The sequence below is a fragment of the Mercenaria mercenaria genome, chromosome 2 (genome assembly GCF_021730395.1).
Source record: "Mercenaria mercenaria strain notata chromosome 2, MADL_Memer_1, whole genome shotgun sequence".
Taxonomy (NCBI): Eukaryota; Metazoa; Mollusca; class Bivalvia; order Venerida; family Veneridae; genus Mercenaria; species Mercenaria mercenaria.
Genome location: NC_069362.1, coordinates 104,408,031 through 104,424,648, shown reverse-complemented (window position 1 = coordinate 104,424,648; position 16,618 = coordinate 104,408,031). Strand labels below are relative to the sequence as shown.

The 16,618-nt window shown below is 38.8% G+C and overlaps 1 protein-coding gene across 4 annotated transcripts in view; it reads left to right on the top strand.

Annotated features, from left to right (window-relative positions):
* LOC128555323 (protein zer-1 homolog) overlaps nucleotides 1-16,618 on the top strand; it is a 71,562-nt gene that overhangs the window by 1,465 nt on the left and 53,479 nt on the right. For 3 of the 4 annotated variants that reach the window (XM_053537409.1, XM_053537408.1, XM_053537407.1), the window contains exons 2-4: nucleotides 7,369-7,463; nucleotides 11,430-12,579; nucleotides 12,857-13,030. In XM_053537409.1, coding sequence (XP_053393384.1) covers nucleotides 11,459-12,579; nucleotides 12,857-13,030 — 1,295 coding nt within the window. In that variant the 5' untranslated portion in view covers nucleotides 7,369-7,463; nucleotides 11,430-11,458. The remainder of the gene's footprint in view (nucleotides 1-7,368; nucleotides 7,464-11,429; nucleotides 12,580-12,856; nucleotides 13,031-16,618) is intronic. The other variant, XM_053537410.1, reaches the window with a different exon arrangement.

Here is a 16,618-nt window from a genome sequence, read left to right as displayed (position 1 = left end):
AAATCAAACATTGATATGAATGTGAGCAATAGTTTTAAATGTTAGTAAGTTTAGATATCATGAAAGTCTAAACATTCTTCACTATATGCTAAAAGTTTAGATAGTGACCCGCTATTGGCGAATTATCTGTACTTAACTTTAAATAATTAGGTTTGATAAAAAAATAAAAGAAATATACTGAAAATAAAAGACAATTAACTGAAATAAAATAAATGAATACAATGCCCTTAGTATCAAAAATATAATATATTAGAAAATCTAAATAACTTTTTAAAAATCATAGTAAGAAAAGAGAGAGCAATAAATCCTTACCCCTGGTCATAATAAAAGAAAGTTTTAATTAGAAATACAATAAAGAATAAATAAACAACTAATATCTGTCACATATGTTTTACTAAAAATAATCAACATGCTTTATATTCATTTTTGTCATTAAAATAAAAAAAAATACTTCAAATGTAGGGAGACAGTGGTTTCTAAAAAGAGTAGAATGAGCATATCCCTGCATACGAAAGGTGTTAAAGGTTATTGATCACAGGGAATGCCAAGATGCAAGAAAAACATATTTAGAAGCTCTAGGAGCTTTTAACGCAAGTAAAACTACATACAATAGAGAACAATTTTGCAAGTGTAAAACACAATATAAGTATATTATGCGAAAAAAGAAAAAAATGTACTTTTATAGAAAAACTTCGGATATAGAAATGCTGAAGAAAAGTAGCCCAAAACAGTTTTGGAAGTATTTTAAACCTAAAAAATCTACTAAAAGTGAAGGCATTACGCTTGAAGAATTTCGTGAATATTTTTCTCAGCTTAGTAATGATTTAACAAATTGTACAAATGCTGATGCAGAAACCTTTTGTAAGGATCATGATTTTGATGAGGAAAACTGCATTGAGTGTGACGTAGTGATACCTGTAATCTGAAAATGTGCTATAGCGAAAGTGACTTTGCTATACAGGAGTTGACTCTCCTATTAGAGGCAGAAAAGGTTCCTAACCTGAACAGGCAGATATAACTACAATACAGGTCACTTACTACCCAGATGGCCCTGGATTTCAGTGGATGCTACAAAAGTACATGTACAATCAAAGGAGTCTGGTCGTGAAGCGATGCTGCTCGTCGGTGATTGGTCCTCTTGGCCAGGTGATAGGAATCCTCCTCTCCGATTGGCTGGTTCTCCTGTGACCTCTTACAGTGACCTAACTAACCTTAACCACGTTCCCACTACACTCCTCCCCCCCCCCCCCCCCCCCCCCGCCCCCCGTTCTATAAAGTGGGTCACCAGAGTCTGTGTGAATCACACAGTAAAGAGATGACCTGGGAGGCCACAGATGGATTCCTCACAGAGACAGGCATAACAGGGATACCCTGCTTAATAATAATCATGGAGGTTTCACCAATAACGATTTTACATCTGATGCAAAACAGACCAGGCAACAAGGACTTCTGAAATCATGGACGAGATTCCCCCATAGGAGATTTATTACATCTCTTTTAATAACAGGAATTAAGGTCATGGGATCCCCATACTGACCTATGTTCATAATTTTCTGGGTAACCCAGATAAACATATCAAATTATTAAGGTCCTGGGATACCCAGGGGAAGAACCATTATACTGATACTGATGCATACCAGGAATTACACATACTTACATCAGTTTATAACTTTAAGGTTACCCGGAGAGGCATAATAGATCATTAAGGTGCTGGGATACCCAGCAAAACAACTGTCATATCAAGGTGTACCATGGGATACCCATACTGCAGTACACCAGGACATACCACAAAATGTACCTAGCAAAACATTCAGATCTGAGAACCCCCCAGTCATTGAAATACCTCATTAAAGATCATGGGACACCCATATTGATCTTAAGAAGCAAAGCTGTCTAAAGTCTGGACCATTCTGCATTAAGGTTTAAAGAGACCCAATAGAATTTATAGTCTATGGAAATAGTTTAGCACTTGACAGTATCAGGACAAGTTATCCCAGTGATAAACCTGGGATGCCCAGGAGGCTTGGGGCGCACTGAACAGATGGACAGTTTCTACATCTAGAACAAGGATAAACCCGGGATACCAGGAGGCTGGGGAGACCCCAAGAAGATGGACACAGTTTCTGCTTCTATTGAAGGATGAGGCATTGCCTCTACTGATCCGTATAGGAAAACGGACCTGAAGTAGGCGATCCGTGACCCGGAGTCCCTTTCCCCAGGCCCTTAGCCCAAGGATCTCTATTGCTAAGACCAGACCGGTCCTGTAAAACTGTTGCGGCAGGGGCACTGAGGCCCTTACTGAACCTGTCAGAATTCAACATTATTCCCCCGGATTGTGAATGGAAAGTGTAGTACAAACCTTCTATCTCTGAATGAAGGGGTGAGTAAAACAGAGGTGTAGGACACAGATTCCCAGACAAAGACACCATGATTTGTGACCAAGAGCAAGAATCGCTAAACCCATACTTGTTCCATAGTTGCTGCCCTAGAGAATGACTTAATGTACTGGCACTCTCGTTGATTACAGGAAAAGGGAACCCTGAGGGAGGGGCCGGTATAGAGTACAATGACAAGGTTGCTGGTGGCGGCAACTGCCAAGCAAGGGAACCCTCATGGGCAAAGTCAGATAGGAATAAACTAACTGTTGGTTCCCCAACGTGATAAGGCGGCAATTTCCCAGAATGATTGAAGGGCAATACCCTACCAAGCTCTTGATATTGAACATAGCTGCTAGTATCAGGTCCGCAAACCTTTGGAATACAATGGCCTCTGAGCTTTCCACCGGTGCCTTGACCTTTAGTAACAAGATTCCTTACTATTCCCGATTCATCTATGACCTTAGGTTCCCCAGATGCCACTTAAGGTCCAGATGACTTTGTATTGAACTGGGCTTTAGTTTGGCATAAACTTGGCGAGGAGTTTAGTGGAAGACGTTGGTCATGGCCTTCACCCCTAGAGTCTGAAGTCCCAGATTTGCCGTCAAAAGAGTTACTCTTGTAAAAACCAGTCTCCGAGTTGGGCAAATCGGATGTACCATTTTGCCTATTTCCTTTAGTTACCAGAGATACATCAATTTCACTTAAAGGATATCTTATTGTGAGGCAGTTCCTATAATTATCTTCTTGAATTACCATTAATATATACAGGCCAGTATTAAAAAGAGTCACAGTACTGTGCTCAAGAACATTATTGGATAACTGCTCCCTAAAAGCCGTATCTTTGTTATTGTCACTATCTGCAGGGCACTCAGACACTGGAGCTAATTGAGTACCCCTAGTGTTTAATTTGCACAAGGTGGTTGCAACGGAGGTATTTGCAATGTTCATATTTTTATGCAAAGCAAACTGGACATTAGGATCAGGAGAGAATACAGTTTCCGTATTGTTTAAATTGAACAAGGCCCTTGGGGGATAAGAAGATACTGTATCAGTATTAATGTGTAAATCACATGGGGTGCTAGAGCTAGGGATGAATGTAGCATTTATGTTGTCTATAGCACACATGGAACTAGGAGAAGTGTTACATACATTATCTGCCTTATTGTACAGAGCACGTGGAGCGCTAGAAACAGGAGTGACTAGGGTAACCATACTTTCTGGGGCATCCAAAGATATGGTAAGTACGGTATCTGCTTTATGGTATAGGGCGCTAGCGTTTGTGGCTGATACGGTACCGGTGTCATTAATAGTGCACATGGCGTTGGAAGGAAAGGTAGGTATAGTATCCGTAACGCCGACCAATTCATACGGGGTGCTAGACTGGTGGTTTACTGTGGTATCCGCATTGTCTATATTGCACGTGGCATTGGACAGAATGGTAGTTACAGTATTTGTATTACTGCCCATATTGCATTGGATGCTGGCATCCACATAGTCTATATTGCACCTGGCATTGGACAAAATGGTAGATACAGTATTTGTATTACTGCCCATATTGCATTGGGTGCTGGTATTAAGGGTTAATACGGCAGCCGTATTTTCTAAATTACAGGGGGCGCTCAGATAAAGGTTAATTACGGTATCTGCACAACATACCGTACCAACACACATAGTGCTAAGGTTATGAGTGGGTACAGTCTCTGATTGTGAATGGTCTCCTTCACTAATTAACCTGTTGGGAATCAGTAATTTAGTGGTGTCAGCAATATTACTTCCACCATTATCTGATGCAGAGTTATCCAGCTGGTTACTGGTCAGTGTACTGCTCCTCTGCAGAGACTCATCACTGACTCCCTCAAGACTGGAATCTGGACCTAATAAAGAAGTAACAACCCCAGAGCTATTTGCCTGCTCTCCCCAAGGTTTCAGACATGCTCCCCGCACGAGAGCACTACTATCATTTTCCCCCACACTCTCCCCACTTCTAAAAGAGCTCGATGATTTGTATTCAGTAACTTGGGACAAATCCTGCTCTGCAAAGTCCAGAAAGTTAAAGAACTGTCCAAGGTCTTCATCTGATTTTATTGGAACCCGGGGGACACAAGGCACACTACCCTGATCCTTAACTAGAGTATCACAGAACAAATCCCCCAATTCCGTTGAGGTACTTACCTCACACATTTCCAGGGAAATCTCGGATTTGGGGAAGTGTGAGGAGGCTTCCTCCCTTAGCGCACTTTCCCTTAGGAGATTAATTTCTGACTTGAGGGCTCTTACGATTTGTTCAAGGTCATCATCTGATTTTAGTGGAACCCGGGGGACACATGGCACACTACCCTGATCCTTAACTAGAGTATCACAGGAGAAATCCCCGCATTCCGTTGAGGTACTTACCTCACACATTTCAGGGGAAATCTTGGATTCGGAGAAGTGTGAGGAAGCTTCCTCCCTTAGCACACTCTCCCTTAGGAGATTAATATCTGACTTAAGGGCTCCTATGACTTCATCATCTTCCTTAGATTTCTTTAAACTAGACACAACAATTTCGTCGGAGTAGTTCTTCCACCGCGATGATTTGTCTTTCAGGGACATAATTTTATTTCTTAGAATTCGTGTACAAGTCACCAGATACTCCACGCAAACACGATATATGTCGCATTTCTCTGTCAATGTAACTAATTTTTTTTTGAGGCGATCCCTCTGGTATTTTAGTTCTTGATTTTCACCCTCCATAACTTGTATTCTCTCTGATAAACTTTCATTACATATTGGCGAATTGTAGGAACAGTTAGCCCCATGGGGAGTTACAGGAAAAGTCAAGGGATACCCGACATGACTGTGTTTCCGAGAGATACGGGTGTCACAGGCGGCGTATCATAGGTCGTATAGCTATATTGGCCTGTCCATACTGTTTGTTGGTTTAATACGTGCACCAGTACTCCTTATATTCAAAAAGTTGATTTACTGTAAGCGAATCCCTTTTATAAATAAAGTTATAATTTTAGGTATTGGTATATTATTCACATATATTTACTTAAAACTACCATCAGTGCAACCAGGTGCCTGTGCATATCAGGAATCGGTTCCTTAGAGGCTGAACACTACTAAATACAACTGTTCTTTATTTCATATAAAATCCACTTACTTCATAACGGTTTTTCGACATTTTCTAGCATATCAGATTTTCAGAGACTTATATTCCCTTAAAAAACTAGATCGCTAATTTAGAAAACAAAAAGAAAAGCGGGTGTTAACTTTTTATATAAGAAAACTACAGTTCGTTAAATACAACCCGCTGAATTTACTACTTTTCGCTTCTTTCAAATCCTCTTTTTGAGATATTAAACATAGCTGTCAAGGGTCTTTAAAGGCCAGTAGTGTGATTGGGGTTTGAAGGGGCAGTTGCCCCCCCCCCCCCCCCAGAAGCCGGAGATGCCCTGACATAGAAAATTGAGTTTTGTGAACACAAAATAGACCTAACTACCGAGTGGAGTGAATCAGATGTGATTAACAAATAATGCATTGTTTGGAATCAGTAGACAAGAAGGACGTTCAAACCAAACTGGTTCCTATATGAACAAAGTGACTCATAATATTATATAACCAAGCATCATGGGAGAGTAAATGATGGAGGTTTAATAATCATTTCTTTGACAACAGAGAACAAATAAAAATCTATGCATTATAACTATTTTAATACAACAGCATATATACTTTGATACTGTCAATACTTTGATACTGTTTAATATTAAAATAATGCATAAAAACTATGCATAACTATGTGTACTTTAATACATCCACATTTATACTTCATAAATGTTTCAGTCAAGGACACTGTTTAATACACGTATCTCAATAGAACTGACTAAGTTATTTAGACTTATGCTGATGTTCTTTGTTGTACTCCCAGGTCACTTTCTTAGACTTGTCAATCACTTCAGAGGTAGGTTCATATAAGTGAGACTGCTCTTTGTTATTTAACTTAACAGTTAGAATGGAACTTAGAGAGCCGTCAGACTGCAGTGATGCTCTAAAATCAGTTTTGTTTTTCCTAACCATACTAAATACCCTCTCTTCTTTAGCATTACTGTGGGGTGTAAGTAAAACTACCATTGCAACTTTGAATAAAAGAGGGAAATTCTCTTTCATGTAGATACCCCAGAGCATGTCCATTCTCATGTGCTCCCTTTTGGTACCATCTGTAAATTCTTCAACAATAGTTACTTGTGATTTAACGTCAGATGGGGGATCATCCAGTAATTGGTAATTTCGGAATTGTTCCATCAACATATCCATTTCTTTTGCGCTGAATGATAAAACTTTAGGAAATTTTTCAACAAAGAATTTCACAGTCAATTCAAAGTCAATTAATTTAGCATGCATCAACACCTGATCGTTAAATGGAAAAGTTATAATCACATACACTGCAGAATCTATGTAGAACTGAAGTGCAGCCTGGAGGAATTTGGTGCATTGTGCCTCTGTGATAAGTTTCTGGCGAGTTATAAATCCTATCTGGATTTCCTCTAAGCTTTGGAAATTTTCTGGATTATTGAGGTCAATGTCAAGTAAAGATGCAGCATTTCTAATTTCTTTAACTTTGACAAATTTTGTCAACAGTGACTGGAGGAAACTTTGCATTTCTCTTTCAATCAAATGTGCACTTGGTACATCTCGCTGTAGAAACAGGTTAAATATACCGAACTTCTCTAAAGCAAATGCATAGAAGCATAGAATAGCAAGTAAACCTCGGTCATTTTATTACTAAAACTTTTCACTACACTGAACGTCAGTTGATAAAAAGTAATTTTGACAACATTTTCACATAGCATACGACAGTATGACATTCTATGATTGAGATTGATCTGACGGAAACTTCCTGCTGCTTTATATTTATATATATTTTATGTCTAATGACGAGGTCCAAGTGCTTATTTTGTCAAATATTTGTTAGATGATTAATGAGAAATGTTGTTTTATTACATAACAGAACTGTTCTCCACAGTAAGATGATGTACAGTGAGAAACTGCCAGTCATGTAGGATCAAAGTTACCCTGAAGATGTCATGGTCAGATAATATATAGGTATATACAGACTTTTTCTTGTGTACTTTATTGAAGTTTCCATCAACTATTAGGGTAGTCCATCTCATGATGTTATAATAACTTTCATTTCATTTCAGTCTGATATTACGTCCAACTCAGCCGTGTCTGGAAACAGGCATTATCATTAGTGATTCACATCCAGACATAAATTGTAAGCTGCTGAGTGTAAAAACTAAAGGAACATTTTAATTTACTGTTGCTAATACATTTGAGCCGCGCCATGAGAAAACCAACATAGTGCGTTTGTGCGCAGGCTGGTCAGGATCCATACTGTTCGCTTTCAAACCCCATTGCAATTAGAGAAATCATTAGCGAACAGCATGGATCCTGACCAGACTGCGTGGATGCGCAGTCTGGTCTGGATCCATGCTGGATGCAGATGCACTATGTTTGTTTTCTCATGGTGCGGCTCATTTATCTCATGAACTGAAACGTTCTTTAGCATGTTCTGCATAAAACCTACGGAAAAACAGCTATAAAATATATGCATGAACATACAGCATTCAGCACAGTGTATAATCGTGCTTGATTTGTCTACCAAACTTTATGAGTGTTCATGAAAGAACAAGCACATGAATATATTAAAATAGATCTACATCTCCCCAAAACGTTTTACTTTTAAATGTTGTAATTTGATGTTTGTTTCATGTAAAAATACAAATAAAAATTTAGAATTAGCCCGCCATTTACTGTTATTTGGTACCAGTACATGAGGCAAATGAAATGCGCCAATAGTGATGTAACAAAGCTGTGACGTTAGCCATGGAGAAAAACGAATTGATAATATAAGACAGTGGGGGTACTCATGACATGACATATGGTGTATAACACTATAACCAGCACAAGAATAAATTTGCTATTCAGAAATATTTTTCTTTTTGCCATGAAATCATCACAGTGCTAGTAATCATATCTGAAAGACTGAAGTACCTTGATGACGCCGATTTTAAATAGCCATTGCTTGTGACTCCATGGATGGACCAACAGGGGAGATAACTAGAATCATGGATTAGGACTACTATTAGGGAGACATGTTTATTTGTAAAAAATACCATTTAGTTTTGATAGGAAGTCACTATGTGTCATGGTTGAGTGTCAGGCTGGTAACCCAGAAGCTGTGAGTTCCAATAACCCCAGTTTCCCCAATTCCTAACAAAGGCATGTGTAGTTGAAAGAAATGTGGATAATTTTGCCCCATTTACTGTAAGTTGTAAGGGCTTTCTGTGCAATTGATAGATTTTAATTGAACTATTTTTAGCTCACCTGTCACATGGTGACAAGGTGAGCTTTTGTGATCACCCTTCCTCCGTCATCATTCCGTCCGTCCGTGCGTCTGTGCGTCAACAATTTCTTGTCTGCACGATAGTGGTTTCATTTATGATTTTATTTTAACCAAAGTTGCACACAACTTGTATCACCATAAGAGCTCGGTTCCTTTCTTAAACTGGCCAGATCCCATTACAGGTTCCAGAGTTATGGCCCCTGAAAGGGCCAAAATTAGCTATTTTGACCTTGTCTGCACAATAGCAGCTTTATTTATAATATGATTTTTACCAAACTGGCACACAACTTGTATCACCATAAGATCTTGGCTCCTTTCTTGAACTGGTCAGATTCCATTATAGGTTCCAGAGTTATGGCCCCTGAAACTGCCAGAATTAGCTATTTTGACCTTGTCTGCACAATAGCAGCTTCATTTATGATTTTATTTTAACCAAACTTGCACACAACTTGTATCACCATATGATCTTGGTTACTTTCTTGAACTGGCCATATTCCATTATGGGTTCCAGAGTGATGGCCCCTGAAAGGGCCAGAATTAGCTATTTTGACCTTGTCTGCACAATTGCAGCTTCATTTATGATTTGAATTTAATCAAACTTGCACAAAACTTTTGTCACCATAAGATCTTGGTTCCTTTCTTGAACCGGCCAGATCCCTTAATGGATTCCAGAGTTATGGCCCCTGAAAGGGCCAAAATTAGCTATTTTACCTTGTCTGCACAATAGCAGCTTCATTGTACCCCCCCCCCCCCCCCCCCCCCGACAACAAAGTTGTAAGGGGGTGTATACTGGTTTCAGGTTGTCTGTCTGTCTGTCCGTCTGTCCGTCTGGCCGTCTGGCCGTAGACGCAATCTTGTGCGCACCATCTCTCCTTATCCCCTTGACAGAATTTAATGAAACTTCACACAAGTGATCAGTACCAACAGTAGTTGTGCATGGGGCATGTTAGGTTCATTTAGAAAAAAAATTTGTAGAGTTATGGGACTTTGTTTTTTTGTTACTATACTATATACATAGATACAATCTTGTGCGCACCATCTCTCCTCATCCCCATGACACAATTTAATGAAACTTCACACAAGTGATTAGTACCAACAGTAGTTGTGCATGGGGCATGTTAGGTTCTTTTAGAAATTTTTTTTGCAGAGTTATGGGACTTTGTTTTTTTGTTACTATACTATATACATAGACACAATATTGTGTGCACCATCTCTCCTCATCCCCTTGACACAATTTAATGAAACTTCACACAAGTGATCAGTAACAACAGTAGTTGTGCATGGGGCATGTTAGGTTCTTTCAGAAAAAAAAATTGCAGAGTTATGGGACTTTGTTTTTTTGTTACTATACTATATACATAGACACAATCTTGTGCGCACCATCTCTCCTCATCCCCTTGACATAATTTAATAAAACTTCACACAAGTGATCAGTAACAACAGTAGTTGTGCATGGGGCATGTTAGGTTCTTTCAGCGACAAAAATTGCAGAGTTATGGGACTTTGTTTCTTGTTAACATACTATGTACATACAGTCTGCATATGCAATCTTGTGTGTGCCTTATCTACCAAACCCTTACACACAATTTAATGAAACTTCACACAAGTGATCAGTACCAACCCTAGTTGTGCATGGTGCATGTTACATTCTTTTAGATAAATATTCTGCATAGTTATGGGACTTTGTTTTTTGTTACTATACTGTATACATACAGTCTATATACATACAGTCCACATAATTATGCAATCTTGTGTGCGTCAAATTGCAATGTACTGTGTCAGTGCATGCGGGGGGTACATTCATCACCTTTAGTGATAGCTCTAGTTTATGATTTGATTTTAACCAAACTTGCACAAAACTTGTATCACCACAAGATCTTGGCTCCTTTCTTAAACTGGCCAGATTCCTTCATGGGTTCCAGAGTTATGGCCCCTTAAAGGTCCAAAATTGTCTATTTTGGCTTTTGCAGCCATATAGAGACTTCATTTATGGTTTTATTTGATACAAACTTCCAAATCTTCAACAACAATAAATCTTGGATTCCATGACAAATCAGATCCATTCGTAGGTTCCAGAGTTATTTTATATCTGATTACCTCCCCTGATTGTAATCAAAATGGATTTATATCAGTAAGTACTTATAAAACTTATTTGAAATTTCATTATTGTCATTAGTTGGACTGAGCCAATGAGGGTAGATAACTGTGGACTGATTTTATATCAAATTACCTCCCTTTATTTCAAATTAAAATGGGTATATCTCCGTAACTAATGAAGATACTGATCTGAAATTTCATTTATATCAACAGATTTATTTGGCAGATCCTTCTTTTGTTACCTTACAATCATTGTTTTTTTAATTACTACCCTTTTACGTTACTATAAATAGCTTGTTTTAGTAACTTTTTTATTATTGGCCATAGGGAAAAACCGAGACCACTTTTCTGTGGTACAACATGAATGGTACCTCCAATTTTTAGGTGTATTTTGACATATCTTTACCTTGTAAGAATTTTTTTTTCTTTTTGGTTTAATTTATTCCCTTTGTTGTTCCTGTCCTTTGGACTTAGATATTTTTTCTGAGGACCTTCTTGTCCTCAAGTGCAATGATAACAGGTGAGAGATATAGGGCCGTCATGGCCCTCTTGTTATCCTGTTGCAGATTGAAAAGAGCAGAACATAACGGATACTATGGCACATATTGCTCTGAATCCTGAAATTTCAAGGGGAGCTGCAAGTTCTGTCTTACATTGCCCTGATACACTACAGGACCTGTGTGTATTCTACCTAATCAACAATGTAGATATACTTGTGCAATCCCTGAACAAAACACAAGACACAAATGAAGAGTTCACTTCATTATTTTCGTTGTTGCATGCCAACAGAATGTTGGGATATTACAATAAATGCTGCATACCATGTGATCATGAACTCCCATACATTGATAAGCTAATGGAACATTTTTACCAGTGTGACGAAATAAGTATAACTACTACAATACCCTTGACAGAGAAAAATGTTCAGACACTTGCTAATTCATGTAAGTCAGTTAGAAGACTTGATCTTACATGCTTTGATAACAACGCACAATTCGCTGCCTACAGAGGATTGCTTGAGAACAATTTACCTCATTTGACATCATTAAAGCTGTCCCAGAAATGTGAAGAAGATTGTACAGTTGACCTTTTAAATGTGCTTGGTGGAAGAGACTTTGATGCTAATATTGACTCAAGTGATGATGATGACAACAACAACAATGATGATGATGATGATGACAATAACAACAATGCTGATGATGATGCTACTACTGCTGCAGCTGATGATGATGACAAGCAAGGAGCTACCGGTAATATTAAAAAGACAGAAGGTGATAGTGCAGAGAAAACAGATTTGCAGATAGATAACTTAGATACCGAGACTGTCACAGACACAGAAACTGTCGAATCAGAAGACAAACAATCTGAAATTATTTCCAACAAGTTAATTTCAAATTTGAAAACTTTTAGTTACCTACAACTTGACTCCTGCGCTCATCCAAACTGTGAGCCATGTAGTAGTTTTGGGTGGTTTTATGCTCTTCTTTCAAGGGTTATCAGCAGTAACCAACATCTGCAGTCTTTCAAGTTAGTCACTATTATCTCAAACCCAATCGAATGGTTCCTGTCTCAGCCAGATCTATCAAAGCTCAAGGATCTTCAGTCTTTGTGTTTGTCTTTAGAGTTTATGGATGACTATGTAGCAGATAGTGATGAAATCAAGATGCCATACACCGACAAGTTCTTTACAAACTTACCTGTTCTTCAAAACCTAAGGTAAGTTGTCCAGTTTGAACTTGAACTACCCTGATTAACTGTTGAAAATCTCCGAATGACTGATTAACATGTAGGAAAATAATGAATATTTGAATGAAATCCAGAGGAATAAGGAAACATTTTTACGCTAGTCAAAATCTCTTTAATAACACTGGTGTGAAGCAGAGTGAAACCAAATGGAATGATTAAATATTACGTTTCATTTGAAATGTTTACCATTTTGTTGTTTATTGCAAGCTCTAAAAGTTGCAGTATAATATTTGTTTTATATGTGCAGGCATTTGGATATCTCATGTAGTGTTCCAGTGGAAGACTTCATGTCATCAATGTTTTCCTACTCTGAGCAAACGGTTGAAATGTTCATCGAGGCATTGAAGGTGATGCCACAGTTGAAATCACTGGATATATCTGGCACAAACCTTGCTACCATTATTTGTCACACAGATAAAGGGTAAGTCTTTTTTGCCATTGAGTAAAATATAGTGTATAAGTGGAAAAGTTAGTGACATAGAAATGTTTGGAATTTTGCAAATTGAAAATACCAGCCAGCGTAAATTTGATATTCACCAAGACACATGTCATTAAAGTCAAGTAAAATAAACAAACTAAGCTGTTGCTCTTCCGTTTTAGGCGATTTTCAAATATTTGTGGTTGCGAAATGTCTGAAAATGTCAGTTTGCTATTTTTTTACCAGTGAATATGTCCACTTATACAGTAATGATGGGATACCTCCGGCAATTATAAGTCACAAAGATAAATTTTGCAACCAGGTTGGCATAAAATGTGGGTTTATCATTTTGCCCAGCCCAGTGGGTAATACTAGGAAAACCAGGGCTTTAAGGCTCCCAGAAATCAATTCTACTGAAATAACTAATAGGTTAATTAAGTCTTGGCAGAATTTTTTGCTTCTTTGACCCTTTTTGATTTAGAAAATTCTTTAAAAGTTTTGCAAGCAACTAAATGTATAGCTGTATCTCAGTTACAACTTTTGATGTTGTAGTGGAACTTACACAATGCTTCCTTTTCAACAGAGCTAATAAAATAAGTTAAATAGCTTAAGGCTGGATTTGTTGTAAACTTTGGCATCTGTTTGACCTAGGAAAGTCCCATGTGTTTCTGGAACGATCTGTGTATGAAAAGAATTGGAAGCACTGCCTTACCCTTGCATGATCGTAAGAGGCGACTAATAAGGTCTTAACACTTGGTTTTGCAGTAACACTGTGATTCCAGCAGGTATGCAAATTTTGATTCCATACCTCATGTTTTTATTTCGATGTAAATGAGATGTGGAACCAAAATTTGTAGTCCTGTTTGCCGCCATATATCCTATACTGTGTTGGTGCGCCGTAAAACCCAAATAAATAAATAAATGACCTAGGAAAGGTGGTAAAAGTTTTGTGTGCAACTTTCAAGCTGTATCACAGTGACTAACAGAAACTTCACACAAGACATACTTTTCATCAAACATACTTACTTACCCTACTCCCACATTAAGCCCCTTAGTACTCTCATACACTCAATATACCACCTCCCCTACCACCACCTTCCCCGCAAAAAAGAAAATAAAAGACAAATATTACCTCTTGTTTCTTGTGCTTTAGTACTCAATCACCACCACCTCACACATTTCCCTGGAGTTCTTGTTTTGTTAGCTCACCTGTCACATAGTGACAAGGTGAGCTTTTGTGATCACCCTTCATCCGTGCGTCAACAATTTCTTGTCTGCACTATAGTGGTTTCATTTATGATTTTATTTTAACTAAACTTGCACACAACTTGTATCATCATAAGATCTCGGTTCCTTTCTTGAACTGGCCAGATCCCATTATGGGTTCCAGAGTTATGGCCCCTAAAAGGGCCAAAATTAGCTATTTTGTTATTGTCTGCACAATAGCAGCTTTATTATGTTTCCCCCAGGAGACATATTGTTTTTGCCCTGTCCGTCCGTCTGTCCGTCCTTCCGTCAGTCCGTCCGTCCGTCCGTACGTCACACTTCATTTCCGAGCAATAACTGGAGAACCATTTGACCTAGAACCTTCAAACTTCATAGGGTTGTAGGGCTGCTGGAGTAGACAACCCCTATTGTTTTTGGGGTCACTCCGTCAAAGGTGAAGGTCACAGGGGCCTGAACATTGAAAACCATTTCCGATCTATAACTAGAGAACCACTTGACCCAGAATGTTGAAACTTCGTAGGATGATTGGTCATGAAGAGTAGATGACCCCTATTGATTTTGGGATCACTCCGTCAAAGTTCAAGGTCACGGGGGCCTGAACATTGAAAACCATTTCCGATCAATAACTAGAGAACCACTTGACTCAGAATGTTGAAACTTCATAGGATGATTTGTCATGAAGAGTAGATGACCCCTATTGATTTTGGGGTCACTCCGTCAAAGGTCAAGGTCACAGGGGCCTGAACATGGAAAACCATTTCCGATCAATAACTAGAGAACCACTTGACCCAGAATGTTGAAACTTCATAGGATGATTGGTCATGAAGAGTAGATGACCCCAATTGATTTTGGGGTCACTCCATCAAAGGTCAAGGTCACAGGGGCCTGAACATGGAAAACCATTTCCGATCAATAACTAGAGAACCACTTGACCCAGGATGTTGAAACTTCATAGGATGATTGTACATGCGAAATAGATGACCCCTATCGATTTTGGGGTCACTCCATTAAAGGTCAAGGTCACAGGGGCCTGAACATTGAAAACCATTTCCGGTCAATAACTTGAGAATCACTTGACCCAGAATGTTGAAACTTAATAGGATGATTGGTCATGCAGAGTAGATGACCCCTAACGATTTTGGGTTCACTCTGTTAAAGGTCAAGGTCACAGGGGCCCGAACATTGAAAACCATTTCCGGTCAGTAACTTGAGAACCACTTGACCCAGAATGATGAAACTTCATAGGATGATTGGTCATGCAGAGTAGATGACCCCTAACGATTTAAGGGTCACTCTGTTAAAGGTCAAGGCCACAGGGGCCTGAACATGGAAAACCATTTCCAAACAATAACTTGAGAACCTCTCGACCCAGATTGTTGAAACTTCATAGGATGATTGTTCATGCGGAGTAAATGACCCCTATTGTTTTTGGGGCCACTCGGTTAAAGGTCAAGGTCACAGGGGCCTGAACATTGATAACCAGTTCTGATCAATAACTTGAGAACCACTTGACCCAGAATGTTGAAACTTCATAGGATGATTGAACATGCAGAGTAGATGACCCCTATTGATTTTGGGGTCAGTCCGTTAAAGGTCAAAGTCACAGTGGCCTGTTCATGTAAAATCATTTTTTGGAAATAACTTGAGAACCACTTGACCTACAATGTTGAAACTTAATAGGATGATTGGACATGTAGAGTATTTTGAGGTCACTTGATCAAAGGTCAAGGTCACAGGAGCCTGAACAGTGACTGGAGAACCACTAGGCCAAGAGTGTTGAAATTTTGCGGGATGAATGGACATGCCAAGTAGATGATCCCTATTGCAGCCAACCATCAGTGTCTCTTTGATTTTTGCTCCTGACCCCTATTGACTTCTTGCCTATAGGACTTTGCATTGTGGGAGACATGCGCTTTTTTACAAAAGCATTTTCTAGTTTATGATTTGATTTTTACCAAACTTGCACACAACTTGTATCACCATAAGATCTTGGTTCTTTTCTTGAACTGGCCAGATCCCTTTATGGGTTCCAGAGTTATGGCCCCTGAAAGGGCCAGAATTAGCTATTTTAACATTGTCTGCACAATAGCAGCTTCATTTATGATTTGATTTTAACCAAACTTGCACACAACTTGTATCACCATAAGATCTTGGTTCCTTTCTTGAGCCAGATTCCATTATGGGTTCCAGAGTGATGGCCCCTGAAAGGGCCAGAATTAGCTATTTTGACCTTGTCTGCACAATAGCAGCTTTATTTATGATTTGAATTTAATCAAACTCGCACATAACTTGTGTCACCATAAGATCTTGATTCCTTTCTTCAACTGGCCAGATCCCATAATGGGTTCCAGAGTTATGGCCCCT